Genomic DNA, 22,246 nt, shown 5'->3' with positions numbered 1-22,246 from the left:
TACCATACTGAGCATTTCAAATCCTCCATTGCCCCACGATTAGAAGCAGTCTTCTATTTCTAAAAGTCCACGGACATTCAAATTCCGCGGCCATATGCTCGGCCGAGTACCATTCTCAACCACAATTGTTGCCCAGTCGAGTCATGAGCAAATGGAGCTCATGTATAGACGAAGATTAATTTTTTCAGAGGCGCTGCCCACGTGCCGGGCACATGAACCAGCACGCCCTGGTAACATTGCATCTCGCCAATCGTCCTGGGCGATTCAGAGCAAAGACTAGTTTGCCGTGACTACTTACTGCTATCAAAATTGAATCGAGGCCCACCGGCAAAGAACGCCATTGGAGGCCTGATGAGGGACGAACTAGCTGAACAACACGGCAGAGGGCGTTCTGACTACACCTATTGGGATCGTCCCGTCGTGGGGTGTCGACAGCTCTGGAAGACCCCTTGTTGTCACGTTCATATTGCCAAGGCAGGATGTTCACTGCCCCAGCGTTATCGCTCTATTCTGGACTTTTGTACCCTTGGTGTGTAAAGAGCTTGGTGAATAAGCAGGCCCTTGAACCCTGTGTAGATAACCAGTCTGCCCCACATAAGCCTATTATGTACTACACTACATCCATGAGGATGAGTACATGTCCTATCTGGAATGAGTATCACCTGATACCTATTCCTTTCAGCCTCTCAGCCTCGACCGCCCACTCCAGACGCTTTGGCGGTAACTGACGATGTAGACACAGGGCAGACGAAGCGTAGAGATCGTAGTTACTTACGTATACCTCAACAAAATCCTAATGGCCGTGGTGCCAGGGGGCGCCGTGGCTTCAGCAAACTTCACTTGTACAACGCGAGTTAGGCCCAGGCTGGCTAGCCACTGCGGGGTAGACCGGTGGGTACGGCACCCAACGAGAGTAGAAGAGTGCCTGGCAGGTCTCACCACCACCACCACCAAGTCTCAACATCTGCGCCACAGCCAGCTGCCTCTAATTAGGGTTTGGATTCTGACAGCCAGTAATGACTCAGGCCTTACCGCCTGTTCGGGCGTGCATCTTCGACGTGGACGGCACCCTTATCAACTCGGAGGACATTTACACTACCATTTACAACCACATTCTGCGAGAATATAGAAGGCCCGAATACCCCTGGGCCATTAAAGCCACGCAGCAGAGCAGAGGCTCACGTGTAAGGGTCTCCCCACAATCAAAAGCAATCTTCAGCTCCTCAGGTTTGCATGCAGGGCACCAATCGCCTTCTCGCTTGGGCGCAGGTACCACTTTCCCCAGCTGAGTGGGCGTCAAAAGAGAAAGCACATACACATTTGTTCAAGAACAGCGAGACGCTCGCTGGCGTCGATCATCTCCTGCGTACACTGAAATTCCAGACCGCGCCACCTATACTGCTGTCGCTAGCTAGCTCTGCAGGGCGTGAGAAGTTTGCGCTGAAGACATCACATCTGCCATGCATTGGGCGAACATTTCAAGACTCAGCTTTGCAAGTGTTCGGCGACGACCCAGAAATGTCGGATAGCAAGAAGAAGCCTGAGCCCGATATCTTCCTTCTTGCTCTCAAGCGGCTGAATGCTACCAACACGGCACATGGAGACCGCGCGCTTGAGCCCCACGAATGTCTGGTCTTTGAAGACTCAATCGCGGGGGTTGAAGCTGCACGGCGGGCTGGCATGCGTGTGGTGTGGGTGCCACATCAGGGCTTAGCACGGGTCTGCAAGGGACGCGAGATGGATGTCCTGATGGGGAGAACAGAGGCTGATGGTCAGGTACCCGACTATGCAACTCCTGTTCAAGGCGAAGCGAGAGGTCCTGTGGTTGGCAAAGATGGACGCCTGATGTCAGAGGACGGAGTGGTGGAGATGAGACACAGTCTAGAGAATTTTCCCTATCGAGCATACGGGATCGATCTTGTCGAATGACAGCAGATCGACATGATAGCTCTGCTGCACGACATGACAGGAGAAAAACAAATTTAGAAGTTGGTTGGTGTTTATGAGATACCGTGTATGGAAAGGCTCGACTTGACTCGGTTAGCTTTTTCGTATCGAGCCGCTGCTGTCTCTCTTGACAGATAGCAAGCGACTCGAACATCTGTACATCCCGTGTGACAAGACGCTAAGCTCGGTAGACACTGACAAAAAATAATAAGTAGTACTAAAAGCGAGATGCTCGGCAAGCTGCCATTGAGCCCAACAAATGACATACAACACAAGACTGAAATGAAGATTGAAATGACTCTGCGTACTGGGCCAGCCACAAGATTTACATGAGCACCACCATCATCCCTCACCCTTTCCTATACCATCCACTCCCCACGCCCTTCGTCTTCGCCTCCCCCGTGTACCCCTTTGCCCACTCATCATAACCCGCCTCGCTAAACCCACTCATATCGGGGAAATCCCTCGGACACCCCAACGCCCTATACCCAGGCACCAGCAAGCCACTCAGAAAATTAACCACACCCTGCACCAGCAGCACCGACCCAAACAGCTCACTCGGAAAATTCGCATACACGGCATTGTACAGGAAACACGCCAGCGCCTGGGGGTTATTTGGTATGCTTACGGGTCCCACCACCCACGCCTGATCCGCGCCCGCACCCCCAATGGCCGGTCTAGCGTCTAGATAGACATCCAGGATACCTGCTGCGGCCTCGACGACCGTCATGGGCGTCGCGCGGCGGTACCATCCTTGCTCTGGGATCCGCTCAGGCACACTTGTGTATTCTAGCTCCGGGTCGTCCCATTTGCCTGGCTGACGCGGTTTCGCGCCGTAGAAACTCGTGATGGAAGCTTCGTTTGCGAGGGTACCGTTGGAGAAGAAGCCTGGGATGAAGTAGTAGGCACCCATTACAACGGCGGCGGAGGGGAGGTTGAAGTAGAATTGAGGGTTGGAGGCGCGGGAGGCGGAGTAGCGAGACTTGAAGTGTTCTTTGATGGCGTCGGTGTTGTAGGTGCCGTTGCCGTGGGCAAGGGCTTGCTGGTGGAGTTGCTTGAAGAGGGTGGGTTGGAAGGAGATGTTGTCACCTTGGAGGTAGAAGTCGAGGCGGGTAGCCGAGGCGTCGCCTTCGTTGAATTTGCCGTGGCCTGCGATACCTGAGGGGGTGCCGAGCAGGGAGTTGAGGGCCCCGTTTAGGATGCCTACGCGTGCGTCGGGTCCGCCGATGCTCATCTTAGTGGAGAGAATGTCGCCACCGTCGAGGGCTCCGCCAGTGGCCAGGAGTGCACTTAGATCTGGGGCCATGTTGAAGACAGCTTCTGTTCCAGATTGGATTTGGGCGATTGTCACAATGCCATTTCGTGGGATGTCTAGACTTGTTAGTTGACTACATGGTAAGGTCAGAGTGAAGAACTTACATCCATGATTTGCCAATGTGTTGAGACCAGGGCAGGGACCGCGCTGGTCAGTAGGGCCAGGAGGCTGAAAAGGGTAGTCCGCTGGGACTCGTTAGTAACCTGTGTGAACTAACTACAGTATACATACCCTCAGGGAATCTCTTCAACCCCTTCACAGAGTCGGATGTTGGGATTAGTCCTAGCAAAGGGTCCAGAATGGGTTTGAGGGTGCCTAAGAGTTGGCGAGGCTCTGCTGAAGCAGCACTCCGGCTTTGCAGCTTACGCTGGATTTCAGCGCTTGCCTCTGGATGTTTCAAGAGAGCCTCGAGACCTTCGGGTTTGAGCCATGGGAAAGCTAGCGCCGAGGGGGTGGCAAGGAGAACTAGAATCGCGGAGCGCATACTTGGTGTGGTTGATGCAATGAAGGAACTGAGAGAAAACCGTCATGCTTTTAAATTGAGCCCGCTGCTATTTCGCCTCATACCTTCCAGCTCTCGTATTCAGCTTCAATACAAAAACCTTCGTCATTACAAATTCCCCTTTTGCTTTTTACGGGTAACTTTCGGTTTAATTTCGACACTACTAATGATATCCATACGCTACGCCTGCCCATCGATATGTTAATATACTTTTTGTGGCTAGGCCCTGGTTAGATGGAAAAAACGACGTACGATTTCGTACGTGGCTGGTGAATTCAACTCCACATTAGGAACAACCGGCCTTTTCTGGATAAATATCCAAGTCCTGTCCCTTGCGCGCGATCAAAGACTAAGTTCTTGCCGGAGCGGGAGAGCGGCTATCCAAGATTTCTATCATCGCTTAATTTGATCCGTCCATTTGGAGTAGGGTGATCGAGCGCTAATGCAACGCTTGGGACAGTAGTACGCAGGGTGTGGGGTATCTTGACAATCGGTTGACGTCTCGCACTGCGCATTTGTGGTTTGCAGATCTAGAATCGCTGATCTTGGCCAAGATATCTATAGTTTCCCGTCCGTCACGGATGCCTGCAGTACTCGATTGTAGGTACGTAATAAGCTAAAACTTGGTAGACAATCATGTGCACTTCGTGTGGCGCACACATGGCTTTTCTCTTTGTGATATTTATAGGCCTAGATATGTATTAGTGTGCGGGGTGGCGCTTGGATAGATGATTAGAAAGCCTGCAGAGTGATGGTAGAGACATCGTCGATGAGTGCATAGCGGGGAACAGTGGGCCATGTGCAAAAGATTGGCGTGCACTCCTGGAGAAGTAACCCCGGTTCCTAACCTGCGTTGGTGCTAGTATCGACTTAGTACGTAGTGAGCGTCGGAGTGTGAACCGTGACCTTCGGTATGAAGGGCCCGCAGGATTAGAGAAATCTCCGACGTCATCTGGGTAACGTGAGGTTTGGTACACCATCTTGACTACGCGGTTACCATCAGTTTACCAGCTCAGCCTAGCGAAGTCAGGGGTGAGACTTCAGTATCGATAACTCAAAATTCAATGCACGTTGAAGATGTAACTGTAGGTATAAGTATTTCGAACAACTCGTTGGTGAAAACAACGCACAGACTAAACAGACTAGTTGCATCCCAAGCTATGTGAGGTCTGCATGTCCCCTTAGTCTGGCATTAAACATAAATCATCTCATCTACACTGGTGCACAATGCACTGACAAAGCGCATTGGCGCGAAGCAGATGAAGCATGTGCGACGGGAATACCCCGACATAGTGGTTTTGACTGCAGCGAGCACGACACATCGAAAGCGCCAAGTGCGCTGGTGTGACGTTGAGAATGATCTCTCCTGATTCTGTAATCGACATCACTGTCCTTGGAGCTAGAGCTGTGAAATCTTGGGTGCAAAATGATTGCTTACAAAAGCTACACAAAAGCAAGTTGGCTGAAGGCGGACCTTCTGCTAGAGCGTGTAACAGCAGCACCATATACTCGGTACCAGACGTGAGTCGACATAGGGCTGGCAGGGTATGTTGTACGCCCGTTATTTTATTCGACCATTCACACACCTTGTCCGACGTACTTGTGCGCGCAAGAAAAGTATTTCTAGTTACGATCACTGTTTTTGAGGAGACTAACACGGACTATATTTGATAGAAAGAAGAGAATGATTCTGCGCCGAAACCTAGGATTGGTTCTCTGGTGCAGAGAAGAATTTCGTCAGTGTCGCTCTATGCTGTATATATATATATATCTGACAGGGGCGTATTTTACGGAGATCATTCCATTGTTGAAGTTTCAACCGTGGTGCTTTTTGAAGCTAGTCTAGTCAAGGCATAGGCACAAAAGGCGCCTGAAGTGATCAATCTTACCGACCTGTCAAAATAACGGCAGTCAATGACTGCCAGTTCCAAGATTACACAACTTCCCAACAACACTCCATACTCTCGCCGTAGATATACAGACATACATACCCAATAGTAAGGTCATTGGTAGGTTTTGATGCCATCACTTACACAAGATACATACATCCACGCCAGAGCACATCTTACCCAAATCTGTGCTACACTAAGCAAACCCGTTATCGGAAACAAAGGGTAGATCGATTCCAAGGGAGTTTTTCCCTATAGCTAAGATTCTACAGCATTTCTGAAGTCAGGCGACCAAGTCTGTGTTGCATCGCTGAATGGAACTTGGAGCACCAGATCCTACAATCACAACCCATCCGTCTCCACGCCACGGCAATAACACACCCAAGACACAGGACTCAGCGTTGTGTATCGACTATCCTTCCAACAATAGGTTCGTGTTGAGCAGGTAATTTACTCTTCAAGTCTGAGAGTGGGGGAACAACAGCTCAGTCATACTCATACAACCGCACCGTATCAAGATATTAGTCACAAACATCAGACTACAAATTCACCACCAAACTCTTCCTCTCCACCACAAAAGCCTTCGTATCTTCCCAAACCAAAGAAATTCTCCATCCTGTCTTTCCCTCTAGCAACCATGTCTCTCAACTCCAAAGACCAGACCCCCAGCCTCCCCCTCCACGAACCCTCCACCAACACAACCACAACACCCCCCTCCCAAACCCCCCGGTCTCGCCATACCCTCCGTACCGAAGCTGCCGCCTTCATCGGCGAATTCATCGGCACCTTCATGTTCCTCTCCCTCGCCTTCACCGGCACACAAATCGCCCTAAACGCAGCGGGCAGCAAAGAGCTATCCGGTAGCGGCGACCCCCTTCCCGACGTATCAAAACTACTGTACATAGCCTTTGCGTTTGGTGCCTCACTCGCGATTAACGTTGCTATTTTCGCTGATATAAGTGGTGGGAAATTCGTACGTCATCCACTCCTCCTCCTCCTCCTCCTCCTCCTCCTCCTCCGATTCCTATCAACCTATTTATTTATCAAAAGAAAGGGAAAACAAAAGGACTAACAAGGTATAGAACCCAGCCGTACGTCCCCTTCCCCCCTCCTCCTTCCCCCCATGTCCAATATAAGCAAAGTATACCAATAACCCCCCTTCCCCCAAAAGGTAACAACGGCCCTCTACCTCACCCGCAAAATCCACTGGCACCGCGCCACCCAAACCATCCTCTCCCAACTCATCGCCTCCATCGCCGCCTCGGCCTTCACTTCGGCCCTCCTCCCCGGCCCCCTCACCATCGCCACCACCCTCTCCCCCTCCATCTCCATAACCCGCGCCCTCTTCCTCGAAGCCTTCGTCACTTCCCAACTCATCCTCACCATCCTCATGCTGGACGCCGGCTGGGCCAAGCCAATGTACATTGGTGCGTCGCTGTTCGTCGCGCACGTGTGTAGTGTGTATTATACGGGTGCGAGTTTAAACCCGGCACGGAGTTTTGGGCCCGCCGTGGTGGGCGGGTTTACGGGGTATCATTGGATTTACTGGGTGGGGCCTTTGCTGGGGAGTGGGGTGGCGAGTGCGGTTTATGGGGGAGTGGGGTGGTTGAGGAGGGAGAGGGGGGAGGGTGTTGCGCCTGTTGTTGGTGTGTGATGATGTATTTATGTGTGAGGTATGGTAGTACGGTACGTATTGTTAGGTTGTGTGGTGTGGAGGCTTATGTGGGATGTTACTGCTATATACTACTACTACTACTACTACTGCTACTGCCATTTCACGTTCTCGAGTTCCTGAGCATCGCTTTCTTCATATGCGAATCTCTGCCCTGCCTCCTGGATCAACTCGATATGCGCATCGGATCGAGGTGTGATGCGGCATTCAAAGGGTACGGGTCGACTTATTGTGCCTGGCTCGAATTTGACTTCGCTCCGCTTCACGCGTCCGTTGGAGTCTACACTGGGAGAAACGTTGAAAACAGCAAGTGTCTGTGCGATTGTGACGAACAAGGCGTGATCTGCTACTTGTCTCCCAGGACATATCCTTCTACCGTATCCAAACACATGCGTGCGCGGTTCTGGTTCCGCGTCTCTTCCCTCAGTCGCTATAAAGCGCTCTGGGCGAAATGCCATGGGATCACGGTACACGGCCGGGTCATGCATAAAACCCCAATTGTTTGCTAGCAATACAGAGCCTTTGGGGATACGGTAACCTCTATACTCATCTTCTCTCGTGCTCGTATGTGGGATCCCCATGGGAGCGACGAGGTGCCAGCGGTGTGTTTCCTGGACTATGGCGGAGATGTATGGGAGATTTGGGAGGTCGGCTAAGGTGGGAAGACGGAGGCCCTGGGTTAAGGAGTCGATTTCCTGTTGGGCTTTGGATTGAACTGTAGGGAAGAGGTGGATCGCGAGGAAGAATGTTGATATTGCCGAGACGGTCTGGTGGGATGAGAGTGAGTTTATGGCTTGGAAAGGCGGTTATGGTGGTGTAGATAAGGGACTCACAGTGTCGGCGCCGCCGAGATAGAGGGCGAGGGCTGCCCATTTGTGGTAGAATTCCATTTCTGGGGTGCTATCTGCACTTTCAATGCTTTGAGAGAGGAAGGATGGCGTATGTCTCTTTTCTCTCATTTGCTGCTTGACGAATTGGTAGGGCCAGGCTATGCATTGATCGAGCTGTTTTGCCATTTCCTTTGCTGTGCGTTTGAAGCCTGTGCCGGGCATCCAGTCGGGTATGTATTGCACTAACGAAGTCAGAAAGTACTTCTCGATGGTCTCTGAGGAAAGAACACGACGAACTGAATGGGAAAATGTCAACAGCCCACCGTCCGGGAACAGTAGCTTCAGTAAACTGCTCCATAGTCTTTTCCGCCATAACAACCAGTGGATCCTTTCCATGTGGGACAGCGTTGTATCCATATGTGATTTTCAAAATCACGCTCCCAGCTTCCCTACGAACATGCTCAAGCAGCCGACCCGGCGACTCCAACAGATTGACCAGAAGCCGCGCGGCTTCGGCCTCCTGGACGCGGTCAAACACTGAAAGCGATGTACTCGTATTCGTAATCTTTGTGATATTCTTCCGGTGTATTTTCCAAACGTCGTTGTAGGGTATCATGACAGTGGCATGGCGCCAACCCACCCTATAGCAAGAGAATCGCAGTCAGCATCAGCCCATCTATCCCAGAACAAATATGTTCACTTACATGTCGCCGGCAAAGACGAGGCTGGGGCGTGACGAGTAGATTGCAGAACGGTCGCGCAAGAGGTCGAGAGCAATGGTAGGGTCGTTGAGGATAATAATGGTCTGGCCCATAGCTTTCACCGAGGAAATGGGGCCGTATAGCTCTTTGTGCTGCAACCAGTGATGACACTCGAGCATGCCTGGCTTGGGCATGTCGTTGACGTTTCCCAGTATAGGGATCCCCTTGGGTCCTGGGGGCAGAGGCAGAGCATGCCTGTTTTGCCAGAACCTGATCACAGCATACAACAGGCCGACAGCTATGAGGAGGAAAACAGCAACGGGGGTTACGATAGTCATGACAAGAAAGGTTGCATTTCACAATGTGCAAAACTGGTGGCTGAGAATGAAGGGATATTGAGAAATTCGCTATTTGATTGTTGATCCACCTTATGAAAGGCCCCCCAGTGCGGAGACCAGTGGGGTAGGACAAAGTGTAATGTGGAGTCTTGAGGCAATCAATCACATGGCACTTTGCCCTATATCGGCAATGCCCGATGCAGTGTAGCATTCATGTGCCTGAAGAGGCGCCGTCAGCGGCTGACCATGGTGGCTATTGTGATGATATCACCAAGACCTTAGCTAGTGTTGCTTTTGGATGCAAGCGAGAGGGTCTAATCAAGGTTGATACGGGCGATTTGGATCCCATCGTTGGATCTCATCGTGGAGAAAAACCGAACATGTTCCTCGCAGCAAGGATCAATTCGAGGCTCAGTCTAGACTTGGCGTCTGTTGACAGTCAAGGGAGAAACGCCGGGTCTGGTTCAATGGCCAAGCCAGAGAAGCCCAACGCACTACTCACATTCGTGCAGCGCCCCGACCAAGTAGGGCCGACCACAATATCACAAGCCAAACTGGCCCTCAACCTCCCTCCTCCTCTGCTCGCGCTCCATCTCCTGTCGAAGCTTTTCTGCATCCTCAGTGATGCCCTTTTCGCCCTTTTTGCGCTGTCTCTCTTCGTACAGAGCCCTGCCCTTCATGATTCTGGCGACAATCTCGGCGGCATTGACATTTTGGAAGCCATGGTCGCCAATTTCGCGGTAAATGTCCATCGCCTTGGGTACAGCGTAGGGGTCGAACTGGAGAGGCATAAAGGTAGTTTTGCCATGGTAGATGGTCAGGGGAGACGAATAGGGGAGGGCGTGGAGGAAGGCCTTGCTAAGGGAGAAAGGAGCGCCGAAAATGGTAGCGTGGACGTACTGAACAAGTTAGTATGTAATTACAAAAATCACCCAAGCGGGGCGCGCGTACCTTGCACTGCAAAACGCATAGACCACGTTCAAAAATGTTCATGATCGGGTAATTGATGCCTTTCCAGTGGTTGATGACCTCGTCGTCATGGATGCCGGCAATCAAAAAGACCGGGCCATAGTCTTGGCCGGTTTTTTGTATGCGCTCCTGTTTGGCTTCTTCCGTGTACCATCCGTTTTCCCTCGCGCGGTCTTCTTCGCACTGTGTGACGGAGCGCAGGAATTCAATGTGGCCAGAGGAAAACAGATCCCAGCCGCCGTCGACGTAGACGACCGACTGGCCTTCCTTGAGCCCCTTGCCCTGGACGAGCTGATTGAACTTGCCCTTTTCCTCCCTAACGGGGCCTACTTGCGAGACCGCGGATTCCTGGCGGGGGTGATCGGGACGGGTAGGGCTGGTAACGGCGCTGGTCGTGGTTCTCCGTAGCTTGACGGGTCGAGAAGCATGCCAGTACCAAACATCGCAGCCAGGCGCACGGCCCGAGGCATCGGTTGCATAGTCCTTGATGCGCTGCAACATTTCCTGGCCAGCCTTTGTGCGCTCTGCTTCGTCGCCAGGGCCCTCTTCACCGGTCAAGCGCTTGTCGAGGGAAGGGATAAAGTGGGAGCGTGTGCACAGCAACATGCGGCCGACGAGGTCGGTTGTCGAGATGCCCGGGGTGCGCTTGACGACCTTGAAGCGGCCGGCCTGCTTGACGTAGCGATAGCAGTCGCGGCCATCGCTGTCCGAGGTGATGTCGTCGCCATGGACAACATACTGGCAGCCGTAGTGGGTGATCCAGGGCAGCGAGGTAACGTAGGGTGCTCGAGGGACGGCCTTGGTTGCCCATCGGCAGGCTTCGACGGCGGTGACACTATGGCAATCAGCCGGCGCATGGCGTTTAGGGGTGCAGCGAGGAGGCCTACCGCTCGTCGAGGCGCATTACGGTCGGGCCCTTGTTCTCGAGAATGGCTTCGTCCGAGTGGACGCCGACATAGAGCTCGGTGCCCAGCTGGCGGGCCTGCAGCATTGCGCCGGCATGACCTGGGGGGGGGGGAGAGTGAGCATGGTGAAGGTGGAGGCGGTGCAGAGGGGCAATGGGCGTACCGTGGTGGGCAAAGTCGAAGCAGCCGTCGACCCAGATGCGGTCGTCAGAGACGGGCATGTCCTGCTGGGGATCGACGGGCCATTGGCCTTGGGTGGGGATCCATTCTCCCTGCAGAGGGTTAGCAGGCGGGCTTGGAGCGTGTGGGCGAGGGCATGCTAAGTACATACTCGGGCGCTGTGTCTGCGCTGCATAGTAGGCAGTGGGCGGTGGGGGGCAGAGGCAGCGTGGGTGCAATGGAGAAGGGGGCGCAGGGAAAGGATATTAGATGTTAGAGAGAGGACAGGCAGGGCGGGCGGCTGCTGGCTTGAGGGGGGTGGTTGTATGGCGGAGAGGGGGAGTGGTGGTGGAGGAGTGGCAGGGGGTGTGGGCCTACTCCGGCCTGGCTGTTCCTGCGTTGGTCAAGCTGGGGATGGATGGGATGGATGATAGGCGCGCAGTCCATCAGCTGGCACCGCGAACCGAAACACGGCCTGAATTTTGGCATTGTCGCAGCAGCGCATGGTGCTCGTGGAACGCGCTTCGTGTTTAAAGCTCGTGGCGCCCCGGTCCGCCGAGTCTGTCGCGTCCTGCGGTCGGCTTGTTGTTGTTGTTGTCGCTGTCGCTGTCGCGATACATACATCTGGACATATACATCGCCAATCGACTATCAAGAACTATAGCCCGTCAGCCAGGCCGCGGGCGCATGTTCAGGCAGGGCCCAAGGGTGAAACAGCGCCCCTGATCGCTCGGTAGCCCCCACCCTTGTTGGCTGGCTGGAGGCCTCCAGCTCACCATGGCCGACCACCACCACCACCACCACCAACAACACCAACACCTGCCCCTCCACCAGCAGACACAGCAGCACCAGCACGGCATCTTCTCCCGGCGGCCCTCCTTCTTCGGCGGCCGGCATCGCACCGCCTCCAGACACGGCGCCGCCTCGTCGCTCTCCCACTCCCATGCTGCCCCCGCAGACACTGCGCCGCCCCAGCTCCATGTCCAGCCCGCGCCGCCCATCGCCAACTCTGCTGATGCTGCTGCTGCCACCGATGCTGCCGTTCCTAATAGATTAAACACGCCCCCTCCCTACGATTCATCCGACGACCCCACCAAGCAGCAGCCCACAACCCCCCAGCGCCGCCGCCACGTAAGCAGACATAGCATCGCTTCATCCGTCACGGATCTCGGCTCCCAGCTACGCACCTCGCGCTCGGCCTCACTGCGCACCACAAACTCGTCTAGCACCCGCAAGACGTCGTCCTCGTCGCACACGAGGACGCCCTCGATCACGCTGGCCCTTGCCGAAGCAGACAAGGCCCCCGCGCCCCAGCCAGCCCACCCCCAGCGCCCGACCCTCTCCGTCTCCACCTTTACTCGCTCCTCGAAGCAAAAGGCCCACGACGCCCCTCAGAGCCCCTCGAGCGCCGTCGACAAGCCCAAGAATCCCTTCGCAATGGCGGTGCCCATGCCCCTGCGCCACCCGCCTACCCAAAAGGACATTCTGCACGCAAACCAGCAGTCCAATCGCACCCTCGCCCCCGCCGCCCCCATCCCCGTCCCCAATGGCTCAAACCCAAACCTTGTCTTCCAGCATATTCAGGAGCTCGCCTCGAAGCGCATCTCCACGCTCGACTACCTCCGCAAGGCGTATGGCCCTCTCTTCCTCTTCTCCTCCATTGCCCTCCCTCCCACCTGCCCTTCCAAAAGCTAACAATCCTCCGCTGCAGTCACGAAGGCAGAATATACTGGTTCAACACGCTCCTCTTCTCCAAATCCGACCTCACCCGTCTCCCCTCCTTCACCTCACGCAACCAAGCCCGCCGCGCTACCCACTACCTCCTCCTCGGCTTCTCCCTCCCCACCATCCTCGACCTCAACGCAAACTCGCCCGCCGACTACCTCAAGGCCCTCAATGCCTTGCTCATCGAGTTTGAGCAGTACCAGTCCATGCACCCTGCCGACGGCTCTACTCCTTCGACCCTGAGTCGTGCTCGCCTTCCGCAAATGTTTAAGCGCGCAAATATGGGCATGACGATGGGCATGGGTAGCAAAGGTCGTCGTAGTAGCAGTGCAACCGGTGACTTTCCTATCCTCACCCCAAGCAACAGCTTCAACGGCACAGAGGGCATGGGCATCGACTCGCCACCGACTGATGACTTGCTCCTGCCAAACGAGTCCTATACGCACCTGCAGACCCCGTCGCTACCCTTTGACCCGGACTTTTTCAGCACTTTTGCCACACTGTGCGACGTCCTCATCGATTGCTACACGCGCATCCTGTCCATGCTGAGTACCCCCGAGAGCGTCGCCATGGCCGGTGGAGGTGTCCCCAGTATTGTCGGTGACTTGTTCAACAAGGCCGACGCACGAGTCCGGAAGATTATCCTCGCCGGTGTTGTAAGAGAGTTTGAAGACAGCTGTCGTGCTGGTGTCAAGAGCGAGGTTGGCGGTGTCGGTAAGGTTGTCCTAGGTGGCTTGATGTAAAACACAAGGGAGGACAAGGCAACAATATCTATCATGACGGCTTGGGAAGGGATATCAGGTTTTCATGGGGAAATTAACGATTCAGGATTTGTTTTGTGATATCCACCGCTGGTTTTTGTAATCTACAACTGGCTTTTCTTCTTCTTTTTTTTTCTTTTTTTTTCTTATCTTGTCTCTGTCGTAAGACGATCTTGTTGTAATATTTATTTTCTCCTTCATTCAAATCTTGTGTTGGTGGGAGGGGCATTTGACCTAGAAATAAAAGGGGAGAGATATACGATATACATAGATCTATGCTTTTTTTGTATCAAGACTCTGTTTGTACCAATATCACAATGTCTTTAAATCCACGTTAATCTCTTGCTTGATGGCATACTACAACCGACGTTTTCTTTCTCAAACGATTCTCTCATAATAATTCTTCTTCTTCTTCTTCTTTGCCCCGTTTTCATCTCACGGCAATCGGCATAGAAACAACCGTTTCCACACCTCCACACACACCTCCACACACACACACACACACACAGCCCCACTCTCCTCACATCTACGCAGTAGCAGTAGTAGCAGCAGCCTCATTCTTCTCGACCAAATCCACAACCCCCCTTCCCCTCCCCATCTTGACCAACTTGACCTCTTCCCGCGCTTCACTGCCCACGGCGTCGCCCTCATCGACGCCCTCACTCCCCCAAATCTGGTCCTCCTCCTCCTTCACCCCCCTCTTGACCTCGGCAAGCTCAATCCGCATACTGTACGCATCCTCGCCGTCGGCATAATACTTTGCTTCCACTTTGTCCACCTTGAACCCCAGCGTCTCGCGGTACAAGTGCAGGGCCGCCGTATTCGACACGCGGACGTGCAGAGAAACGTAGTGCGCGTTGAACGTCTCGGCCATGGCGCGTTGGGACTGGCGCATTAGTTTCTCGGCCAGTCCGAGGCGGCGGTGCGTGCGCATGACGGATAGCGAGGTGATGTGGCCGTGTTGGACGCCGTCGGTGGGTTCTTCTTCCATTTTCGCGAGCACATAGCCCACAATTTTGGGCGGGTCGTAGGGGGTTTTGGGGCGGCGGGATACCTGTTTTTTTGGATTGTTCATTAGAATCGAAGACGTATTTTAAAGGGGGGATGAATTCATCTTGGTTGGAATTTAAGTGTGGTTTGCTTGGATTTGAAGAGGGGGGGGGGAGTGGTGATGTTCTTTTTTGTCACGTGCTGGAAACTTACATCTACCGCTACGTAGCTCAATTGCGGCCAGCTCAACGCATGGTACAGGTAGTACTTGCAAAAGTAGTTTTCCGGCAGATTCGTAATGTTGGCGAGTTGCACATGTGGAATGTCTTCTGGGCGGAGTACGCGAATGTCCATTGTTCCTGTCTTTCCTTTCTCTTTCTTTTTTTTTCTTAAATTCCCGTTTCTTTCCTAGCTCTTTTCGTCTGCAACCAATGCTGCCGTGTTGCAGTTTTTCAAATTCCTATTTGTCAAAACGTCAGATTGATTCTCAGACCGAAACAAACAAGGCGGCTTGTCGGATCGCGGCTGCGGACGGGGCAAATGTTGGGTCAGAGGTTCAGACACACGAGTGCGTTATGTAAGCCTAAACTGTGGGGTCGGAGGTTCCACTAGCGCGGGGTCTATCTCCGTCGCTTGAGCAGTGAGATGTGATCAATGTACTAAATTCCATTCAATACCTGATGATACCTACCCAGAAAGGGTAATACTACGTCAACTTCCTGACCCTCATATTTTCACACATATACCACTCCTCCCTTCTCAACCCTCCATCACCTTACTACCTCCAACCTCCAACCTTGCTTATATACATTCAGCATATCCTTTTTCTTCCTCTCCATCCAATACATCCAATAGGAAAAGCAAAACACTGATATGTTGCTTAATAGATAACGCGAGAAAGAACTGGCCTCGCACGTGAAGAAAAAAACTAACCAAACGCCCGCACAATGCTTTGTTACTTCATGCTCCGTATCTTCATGCACGGTAAACAACAAAATATCCTCCATACCACCAGTCCCTGCCCTGGCCCGGACATCATCACCGACCCAGAAGTTGATCAACAGCAGGCTTCACAACCGGCAAGTATCCCTCAGTGAACGGCACATATAGCGCCTTCTTGAGCCCCAGCTCTGTTCCTAGATAGTACAAGAGGCGGTTGACCCACTCACGTCTTGAAGCAATGTCCATCTTCTTTGGTTCGGGGATGTCAAAGTCTACCGGAAGATGCACGGGACTGTCATAAGGATGTGCTGGGTTGGAGTCGAAGATGTGGTTCTTCTTCGCCATGTGGTCATACACTGGCGTGCTGTTCACTGGACTGTTGCTTGCGCTCGTCGCCTCCAGGTTCGGTACTATGGCGGAGAGCTCTGAGAATTGCGGTGCCAATGCGTAGGCATTCTTAAATTCCGTACCCGGGTCTGATTGGAAAGAGTCACTGTTTGGCGACGTCTGGACGGTCGGAAACTGGGTTGCTGGCGATGGTTGTCCGCTTCCTGGCCCGTTAACGTCGGGAACCAGACCTGAGCTCAGAGCAGCGTCCATGATACCCAGTGGCCACAAGCAAACATAACCTCTCATCCCAACAACATCATTGTATGATTTGAGGTGTATCGGGACCGTAAAGCTACCGAACAGTGCCGAGCAATTCTTGTCAATGACCTCAACCAAGTGGGTAGTAGTGATTGATTGTTGCATACGCAGACTCCTGGTGTTAAGCGAGACAGGAGCAGACTGCCCATTAGTAGTCGTAGAACCGCTCTCGGCCATATGAGGATAAGGCAGGACCGGCTCTGGGAATCGAAGCAACCAGTTTAGCATCTCAAGAAGGTCACGCAGGAGAAATATCCGACTTGTTCGAAAAAAGCCCCAGATCCAGCATCTCTTCAGACTTTGGTATGCATGAATCTCTGGCGGCGCACCTCGACTCGCCAAGAAAAGATTTCTCCATTTTTCATCATAAGCTGTCCGAGCCTCTGGCGTATTCGGTGCCATGTGGTAATCCCAGGCTGGCGTGAGGGGCGATTCCCAGGCTTGAAACGCGCCATCTAACTCGACAGCCGTCTGGAAAATCTCTAGCATAGCCAAGCGACTCGTGGGCGGGTTCGCGCTTTGCTTAATCTCATGCCACTTTGCGTGTAACATGGCTTCTCTCCAGATTAAACGGATGACAAACACGTGAGAATTGCTGTAAAGACTGGGGAGGTACCCCTCCACCTTGATTACGTCTTTTTTGGGAATGGGCGGGCGTTTTGCTGACTGTAGGTTGCCGAGTAACTATGTGACAAAGTCAGCAATGCGCATCTAAAACATACGCCGGCATTACCATTTGTGCATACGCTACTTCATACACTCTGGCTGAAATCGGGTCACTGTAGTATTGCTCGACAGTTCGTAGCTGGAGCAATGCAGTAGCACCATGATGGTGGGCAATAAACGTGCCTTTTCGCTGCACGTTGGTGAGGTTCTGAGAAAGTTAGGACTCTGCCAACCAAACCTCAGTGCCTGCATACCTCATAAACCCCCATAAGATAAACTGAGCACAAGGCCTCATTCGTTGCCGATCGCTTCTTATCCGCAATCACCTTGGTTAGCATGGGAATGGCTTTAGCAACGCACTCCTCGCCTAATGCAGCAGCATGGGCATCCTTGCATCTATTCGCATAGTTGACATATGCAACAGCATCAACCGTAGTAGCTATCAACGAATCCTCCGAGGCACCCTGGTACAGCACAGGAATAAAAGTCCACAAGGCGTCTGAGGGTTCTTCCTTTGGCATCGTGGGCGAGTCGGGCAGAACAAAGTCATAGACGAACCGCTCAAATGCCTTGCGGCGGAAATCCGGATTGGGTGCCGGCGTAATGGTCATCTTGCTTAGGTCAATGGTAGCCAGTGAAATGTTGGATGCATCCTGGGTAGCGTCATCAGTGGAGCCGCTGGGCGAGTGCACACTCCCACTCGAGGAGCGTGTGTCGTCGAGCGTGGGCGGAGTAGATGCATCGCTTGGAGGCGTCTTGACGTAGGCAGTCGTGTTTGTTTCTGCCGTGGTTGGACGCTGGTGGGACTTGGATCTCTTCCGCCATGATTCCTCGGCCCTCTGTGCTGCCGAAGCAGTCTGGTTCCGAAAGAGGATATCGGCTTGATCGCGATACTTGCATTCGTGGCTAGCCTTTGTGCATCGACTGCAAGCCGGTCTGGCCTCGTCGCACTATGGTGGCATTAGCCTGGCGGTTAGGGATGCAATGTGGCGACGAGAGAGAGGGCAATGGAACAGCGTGCTCACCTTCACCTTACGGGCTCGACAAGCCTCGCAACCCTTGCTGGGCCTTCCGCGATAGGACATTGACAGGCGATGGGGTCTAGTGCAAGCAGATGGTGTGGAGGCGAATAAGAAAAAACAGGACAGGAAGCTAACAGCACCCGGCCCAGTCTACACAACTATGGCTCTTTGCTTTAGGCCTTTGGAGGTGCGCAGTCACTAGAGGCGTGGGCGCCAGAAGGTGTGTAGCGCGTCCTCACGTGAGCGATCAGGCTGAAACCCAGTCAACGCTCTTTACAAGCATCGAGCGAAGCGCCTGGTGGCTGGCGGAAGAGTGTCCATGTAAGGTTCCTGGTCGAGATGGCAATGTAGGAAACAAGGGGGTCGGTGGGATGGTTCAGGCCCGGCGGCCGGGAAAACGGCCCTGCATGGTGTGGGTGGGTGAGCGGATGAGTGGGTGGGTGTGTGCAAGCGTGTGTGTGTGTGTTCGATGTGCCGCAGTCCCCCGTCGTTGCGTCGTGCGTCGTGCGTCACAGGCGCTCGGCCTCCGACCGTTGCTGAGTCAAACTCGGAGTGAGGCCTTGGCTTGGCTGCCCAACGGCTTTCCACCTTTCCACTGCACTCGCTGCCTCCTAGCTCCATCAGCGTTTCGACGCCGCTAACCGCCATCTCATCCACCTGCTAGCGTAAACTCTTCTCATCCTTTGTCTCTGCCCCAGCCTCGTACTTGCCCAGCTTCCTTCGTGCCCTTTGTGTCCGCCAGCTTCCGGCCAGCTTCCGGCCAGCTTCCGGCCAGCTTCCGACCAGGAACACCCCACCCCACCCCCAGCCCACATACCCCGGATGCCGTCGTTTCAACGGCCATATCCAAGGGCCTCGAATCAGCTCACAGTGCAGCTCTGAATCGGCCCTTTTCCAACGGCCCGCCTACCTACAGTTACATATGCATATACCTACATGCAGTGGCTTGGTGGCTCTACATATCTAGATTCACTGCATAGCATCATCGGTCGACTCTCTATGCACGGCAATGCAGCTAGACGGACAAGCAGCTGTGCCATGACGTCTTCAGGGGTACTGTTTCTTTTGTTCGCGTCCCATTTAATTTGCCATCAGGACCCTGACCCAACAGAGCTAAATGTAAAGGAAAAAGAAGAGGGGTAAAGAACAAAGGATCAGCACAATCTAGTTTCACGCTACCCAAGTTTCGCCTCCCCATCACCTTTGACACTTGACGGGTTTCTGTCCAGCACCCTCCTGGGAGTTGTATACAATGCATTAGCTGGGTATTACAGCTTCGCCAACACATGCCGCCCCCCATCCCCGCTGCCCAGTACAATCTCGTCACTACGCCAGTCCACATTAAAAGTGACCTGGTTCAGTGGGTTCTTGCGATGCGCCATGTTAAACAACTCCTCATACACCTCCCAAGTGCACTGTTCAGGAGGAAGTCTGGTATGGACCATGCATCTACAAGCTTTACAGCGTCTGGCCGCAGCTCGGCCATCAAATCAAGTACCGTGTTTTGTAAAGCATATACCGACTCGGGTGAAACGGCAGCCGTCATAGTAAACGAGGAAGCATACTGGTCAAGTGTGTACAAGGCGTACAGCCGGAAGCATGTTCGCAAAGCACACTGGTTGGCCGGGGAGACAGATCCGAGGCCATTGTAGAAGTTGGTGACGAGAATCTGCTCAGAGTATGCACGACTGAGACTGTGGAGCTGTATCATCAGGCGTGTCCACGACTGCTTCTCCACCACGCGAGCCTGATAGGCGCGGTACGACAGGTCTGCTACCCGCCATTGAAAGACCCGGACTATAATCCCATCATCTATGGACCCGTCCTTTACTACCTCCTGAGGCGTATGATGACTGCGGTTCCTGAGATAGAATCTGAACAGCTCATCCGTTCGGTCTTTGGGTGGCGCATCAGGGCGGTTGATGACATCGCTCATTTTCTTGATCAGATACGCGGCCACTTGTTGCGTAATCATCCAGTTGTCTCCCTCGACTGTCGGTTTGGAGAGATAGTCAGCATTGAGCCCAACAAGGCCGCTGCCACCGCCGTACCCATGGCCGCCCATTGCGCGTCGACACGTTTCAATGCCATCAGCAGCAAGTGTCGTGCAAAGACTCTTCAGCCCCGAGCTTGCGCTGTGCAATTCCGCCAAGGGACCAAAGTCTCCAGTCTCTATCGTCTCTCGCGACCTCTGATACAGCGTATACATGTATTCACCCGTGTAATGCAGTGCAAATGCAGTTGCAAGCAGCGGCAGGATACGTATCTGCACAGTCGGATAGTCAAGCACCTTCATCTCCTCGTCTAACGGATCAGTGGAATCACGGTCCTTGAACTGTCGCCTGATGGCACAGTACCGTACTGCGACAGTGACTGCCCGTGCAAGGACTAGTCTTGCATGCATGATGATTTGTCCTCGAACAAACGTTAAGCTTCCGTACACAACAGCCGGATGTCCTCTCCGCACGAATGCGCCCGTCTCGTCTGACACCTCAGCATACCGGCTCAGCATAGCCGACTTGGGCACGCGAAAGTGGTCAAAAACCATGTAGCCATTGTCCATACTGGCGTAGCCATATTTCGGCCCGATGTCACCCACCGCTATTCCGGACAGAGGTTGATGCGTCTTCTTATCCCGAATCTGCAGGATGAATGTCTGCGGGCCGTGGGCGACGTAATCCGAGTCGAGACTTTTCGGTTTCGAAACTTTACTCGCATTGGGCAGGTTGCGTGATTTTGGCAAAACTAGTTGCGCCACTACGATCTACGGATGGCGCGCGTCAGTGATTGCCTCACTCTCTCAAAAGCGAATTTTGGTAGGGAAGGGGGGTTCTGGAACGTCGTACAACAAGGGCGCGAGAGGTACATACGGCATGTGTGGCAGTTCTCCCCATTGACCCATTCCACCATTTGCTGGCAGTCAGATTTGGACTGTGTATCTCGAATTCCTTTTTCATTGGGTCCCACAGGGCCACGGTTTCCAGCCCTCTGACGTTGCTGCCATGGCCAAGCTCAGTCTGCGCATAGCACCCAATGATGTCGTAGTTGACAATCTTTGGCATCCAGTAGTTTTGCTGTTCCTCGGAACCTTGCTCGCCTACTGTTGTGACTGGGTGACACAGGACATGTCAGTCTAGCCCAAGCGCCCCAGTTACACAAGGTCCGCACAGTATGTATCTCAGCGTGTAGTAATCACTAGACTCACCGAACATGGCCGTGTGCAAGAAATATGGGCTCGGCTCGTCGACGAGATACTCCGCCATCTTACAGTCCTCGTGATCCCAGCCCTGTTGCCTCTTCAGCCTCTGGATGGCCTTTGCCCGCGCGAGTCCCAGGTGGTACCGGTCAGGCCGCGATAGGTTGAGTTGCTGGTCTTTTTGGAAAAGCTTCTCCTTGATCAGAACGGCAAGGACCTTTTGCTGCCGCTCAAGAAAGTCATCACGGCCAAGGAGGTGGTGTGCGAGTTGATCAACATCGATGCGCGAGCCGTCGCGCTCAGCTTGGAGCGTTGCTGTACCGTCGTACAAGGGCGTGAGATTGTCGGTGAAGTCTGCCATGCTGCCATTCGATCCGCCGATTGCTACCAAGATCTTACCACCAAGCCGGTCGCCAGCCGTCTAGGGTGAGCTGGGCGTATTCCTTTTGAAGTCCGCTATCTCTTCCGCAAACAGTGTGATACAGTCTGCATTCTTCAGAGCACTACCGGTTGATGTTGTCCGGTGCTAATACGAGAGGTGACAGGCATTACTACCTCGGTTCGCTTCCAGCCATCGAGACAACAGAGTCGAGCGGGGGTCTCATCGTGGATGCGAACAACGGTGCGGGCCCCGCCTCTTAGGCATGTGGAGCCGGCGATGCGGGGCTACGTACATGCTATCCCAATGCAGACAGCGTCTTCTGAACATCCTAACTAGTGGACGATCTGAACTGACTTCAATCGTTTGGGGAATACAAAGAGAAAAGCAAACATGATTGAATTTGATGACAGTTGTAAATGATATGCCGAAGCAAGCAAGCAAACATGCACTTTTTAAGTCCCAAGATACTAACCTCAAAACAAGCTAATTGTACAGGATATCAGATGTCCAATCCCAACCGGTGACCCCAGAGAATAAACCCATTCTCTTTGAAAAAGAAAACAACGCCAGATGCTCCTTGCGTTGCAATTCCCAAAAATGCTTCATCAACAGCCCCGCTGCACTAGGGCAAGCACACTTACTTCTCTTGTCTGGCAGGAAGAAGGGGTGGTCCAAATACGAACCCCC

The 22,246-nt window shown here is 53.3% G+C and overlaps 10 protein-coding genes across 10 annotated transcripts; 4 read left to right on the top strand and 6 right to left on the bottom strand.

Moving 5' to 3' along the window:
- Positions 1–1,016: 1,016 nt before the first annotated feature.
- COCMIDRAFT_35495 (uncharacterized protein) lies at positions 1,017–1,929 on the top strand (the record flags this gene model as incomplete). Its single annotated transcript, XM_007688366.1, has 2 exons — positions 1,017–1,184; positions 1,240–1,929. 2 exons carry the CDS (start codon positions 1,017–1,019, stop codon positions 1,927–1,929), a joined length of 858 nt encoding a protein of 285 aa, XP_007686556.1.
- A 367-nt stretch (positions 1,930–2,296) lies between these two features.
- COCMIDRAFT_91576 (uncharacterized protein) lies at positions 2,297–3,746 on the bottom strand (the record flags this gene model as incomplete). Its single annotated transcript, XM_007688394.1, has 3 exons — positions 2,297–3,318; positions 3,367–3,447; positions 3,494–3,746. 3 exons carry the CDS (start codon positions 3,744–3,746, stop codon positions 2,297–2,299), a joined length of 1,356 nt encoding a protein of 451 aa, XP_007686584.1.
- Positions 3,747–6,290: 2,544 nt separating this feature from the next.
- On the top strand, positions 6,291–7,307 carry COCMIDRAFT_4050 (uncharacterized protein; the record flags this gene model as incomplete). Its single annotated transcript, XM_007688342.1, has 3 exons — positions 6,291–6,626; positions 6,736–6,744; positions 6,825–7,307. 3 exons carry the CDS (start codon positions 6,291–6,293, stop codon positions 7,305–7,307), a joined length of 828 nt encoding a protein of 275 aa, XP_007686532.1.
- A 110-nt stretch (positions 7,308–7,417) lies between these two features.
- COCMIDRAFT_91520 (uncharacterized protein) lies at positions 7,418–9,194 on the bottom strand (the record flags this gene model as incomplete). Its single annotated transcript, XM_007688393.1, has 4 exons — positions 7,418–8,092; positions 8,159–8,397; positions 8,453–8,796; positions 8,860–9,194. 4 exons carry the CDS (start codon positions 9,192–9,194, stop codon positions 7,418–7,420), a joined length of 1,593 nt encoding a protein of 530 aa, XP_007686583.1.
- A 197-nt stretch (positions 9,195–9,391) lies between these two features.
- Positions 9,392–9,547, top strand: COCMIDRAFT_56600 (uncharacterized protein; the record flags this gene model as incomplete). The annotated part of the gene is made up of 1 exon (XM_007688392.1): positions 9,392–9,547. A coding segment is annotated over one exon (156 nt), but the record flags the coding sequence as incomplete, so codon positions are not given.
- Positions 9,548–9,736: 189 nt separating this feature from the next.
- On the bottom strand, positions 9,737–11,423 carry COCMIDRAFT_91459 (uncharacterized protein; the record flags this gene model as incomplete). The annotated part of the gene is made up of 5 exons (XM_007688391.1): positions 9,737–10,093; positions 10,146–10,998; positions 11,051–11,168; positions 11,232–11,340; positions 11,400–11,423. The coding sequence occupies 5 exons, from the start codon at positions 11,421–11,423 to the stop codon at positions 9,737–9,739; spliced, it is 1,461 nt and encodes a 486-aa protein (XP_007686581.1).
- A 632-nt stretch (positions 11,424–12,055) lies between these two features.
- COCMIDRAFT_78184 (uncharacterized protein) lies at positions 12,056–13,695 on the top strand (the record flags this gene model as incomplete). Its single annotated transcript, XM_007688390.2, has 2 exons — positions 12,056–12,858; positions 12,939–13,695. Coding segments are annotated over 2 exons (1,560 nt in total), but the record flags the coding sequence as incomplete, so codon positions are not given.
- A 544-nt stretch (positions 13,696–14,239) lies between these two features.
- COCMIDRAFT_91489 (uncharacterized protein) lies at positions 14,240–15,057 on the bottom strand (the record flags this gene model as incomplete). Its single annotated transcript, XM_007688389.1, has 2 exons — positions 14,240–14,767; positions 14,917–15,057. The coding sequence occupies 2 exons, from the start codon at positions 15,055–15,057 to the stop codon at positions 14,240–14,242; spliced, it is 669 nt and encodes a 222-aa protein (XP_007686579.1).
- A 684-nt stretch (positions 15,058–15,741) lies between these two features.
- On the bottom strand, positions 15,742–18,044 carry COCMIDRAFT_91450 (uncharacterized protein; the record flags this gene model as incomplete). Its single annotated transcript, XM_007688388.1, has 4 exons — positions 15,742–16,977; positions 17,027–17,167; positions 17,214–17,909; positions 17,985–18,044. The coding sequence occupies 4 exons, from the start codon at positions 18,042–18,044 to the stop codon at positions 15,742–15,744; spliced, it is 2,133 nt and encodes a 710-aa protein (XP_007686578.1).
- Positions 18,045–19,249: 1,205 nt separating this feature from the next.
- On the bottom strand, positions 19,250–21,538 carry COCMIDRAFT_35486 (uncharacterized protein; the record flags this gene model as incomplete). Its single annotated transcript, XM_007688365.1, has 4 exons — positions 19,250–19,396; positions 19,435–20,745; positions 20,852–21,090; positions 21,187–21,538. The coding sequence occupies 4 exons, from the start codon at positions 21,536–21,538 to the stop codon at positions 19,250–19,252; spliced, it is 2,049 nt and encodes a 682-aa protein (XP_007686555.1).
- Positions 21,539–22,246: the final 708 nt, after the last annotated feature.

The sequence above is a fragment of the Bipolaris oryzae genome, assembly GCF_000523455.1.
Source record: "Bipolaris oryzae ATCC 44560 unplaced genomic scaffold scaffold_41, whole genome shotgun sequence".
Taxonomy (NCBI): domain Eukaryota; kingdom Fungi; phylum Ascomycota; class Dothideomycetes; order Pleosporales; family Pleosporaceae; genus Bipolaris; species Bipolaris oryzae.
This window is presented reverse-complemented; position numbering and strand designations above follow the sequence as displayed.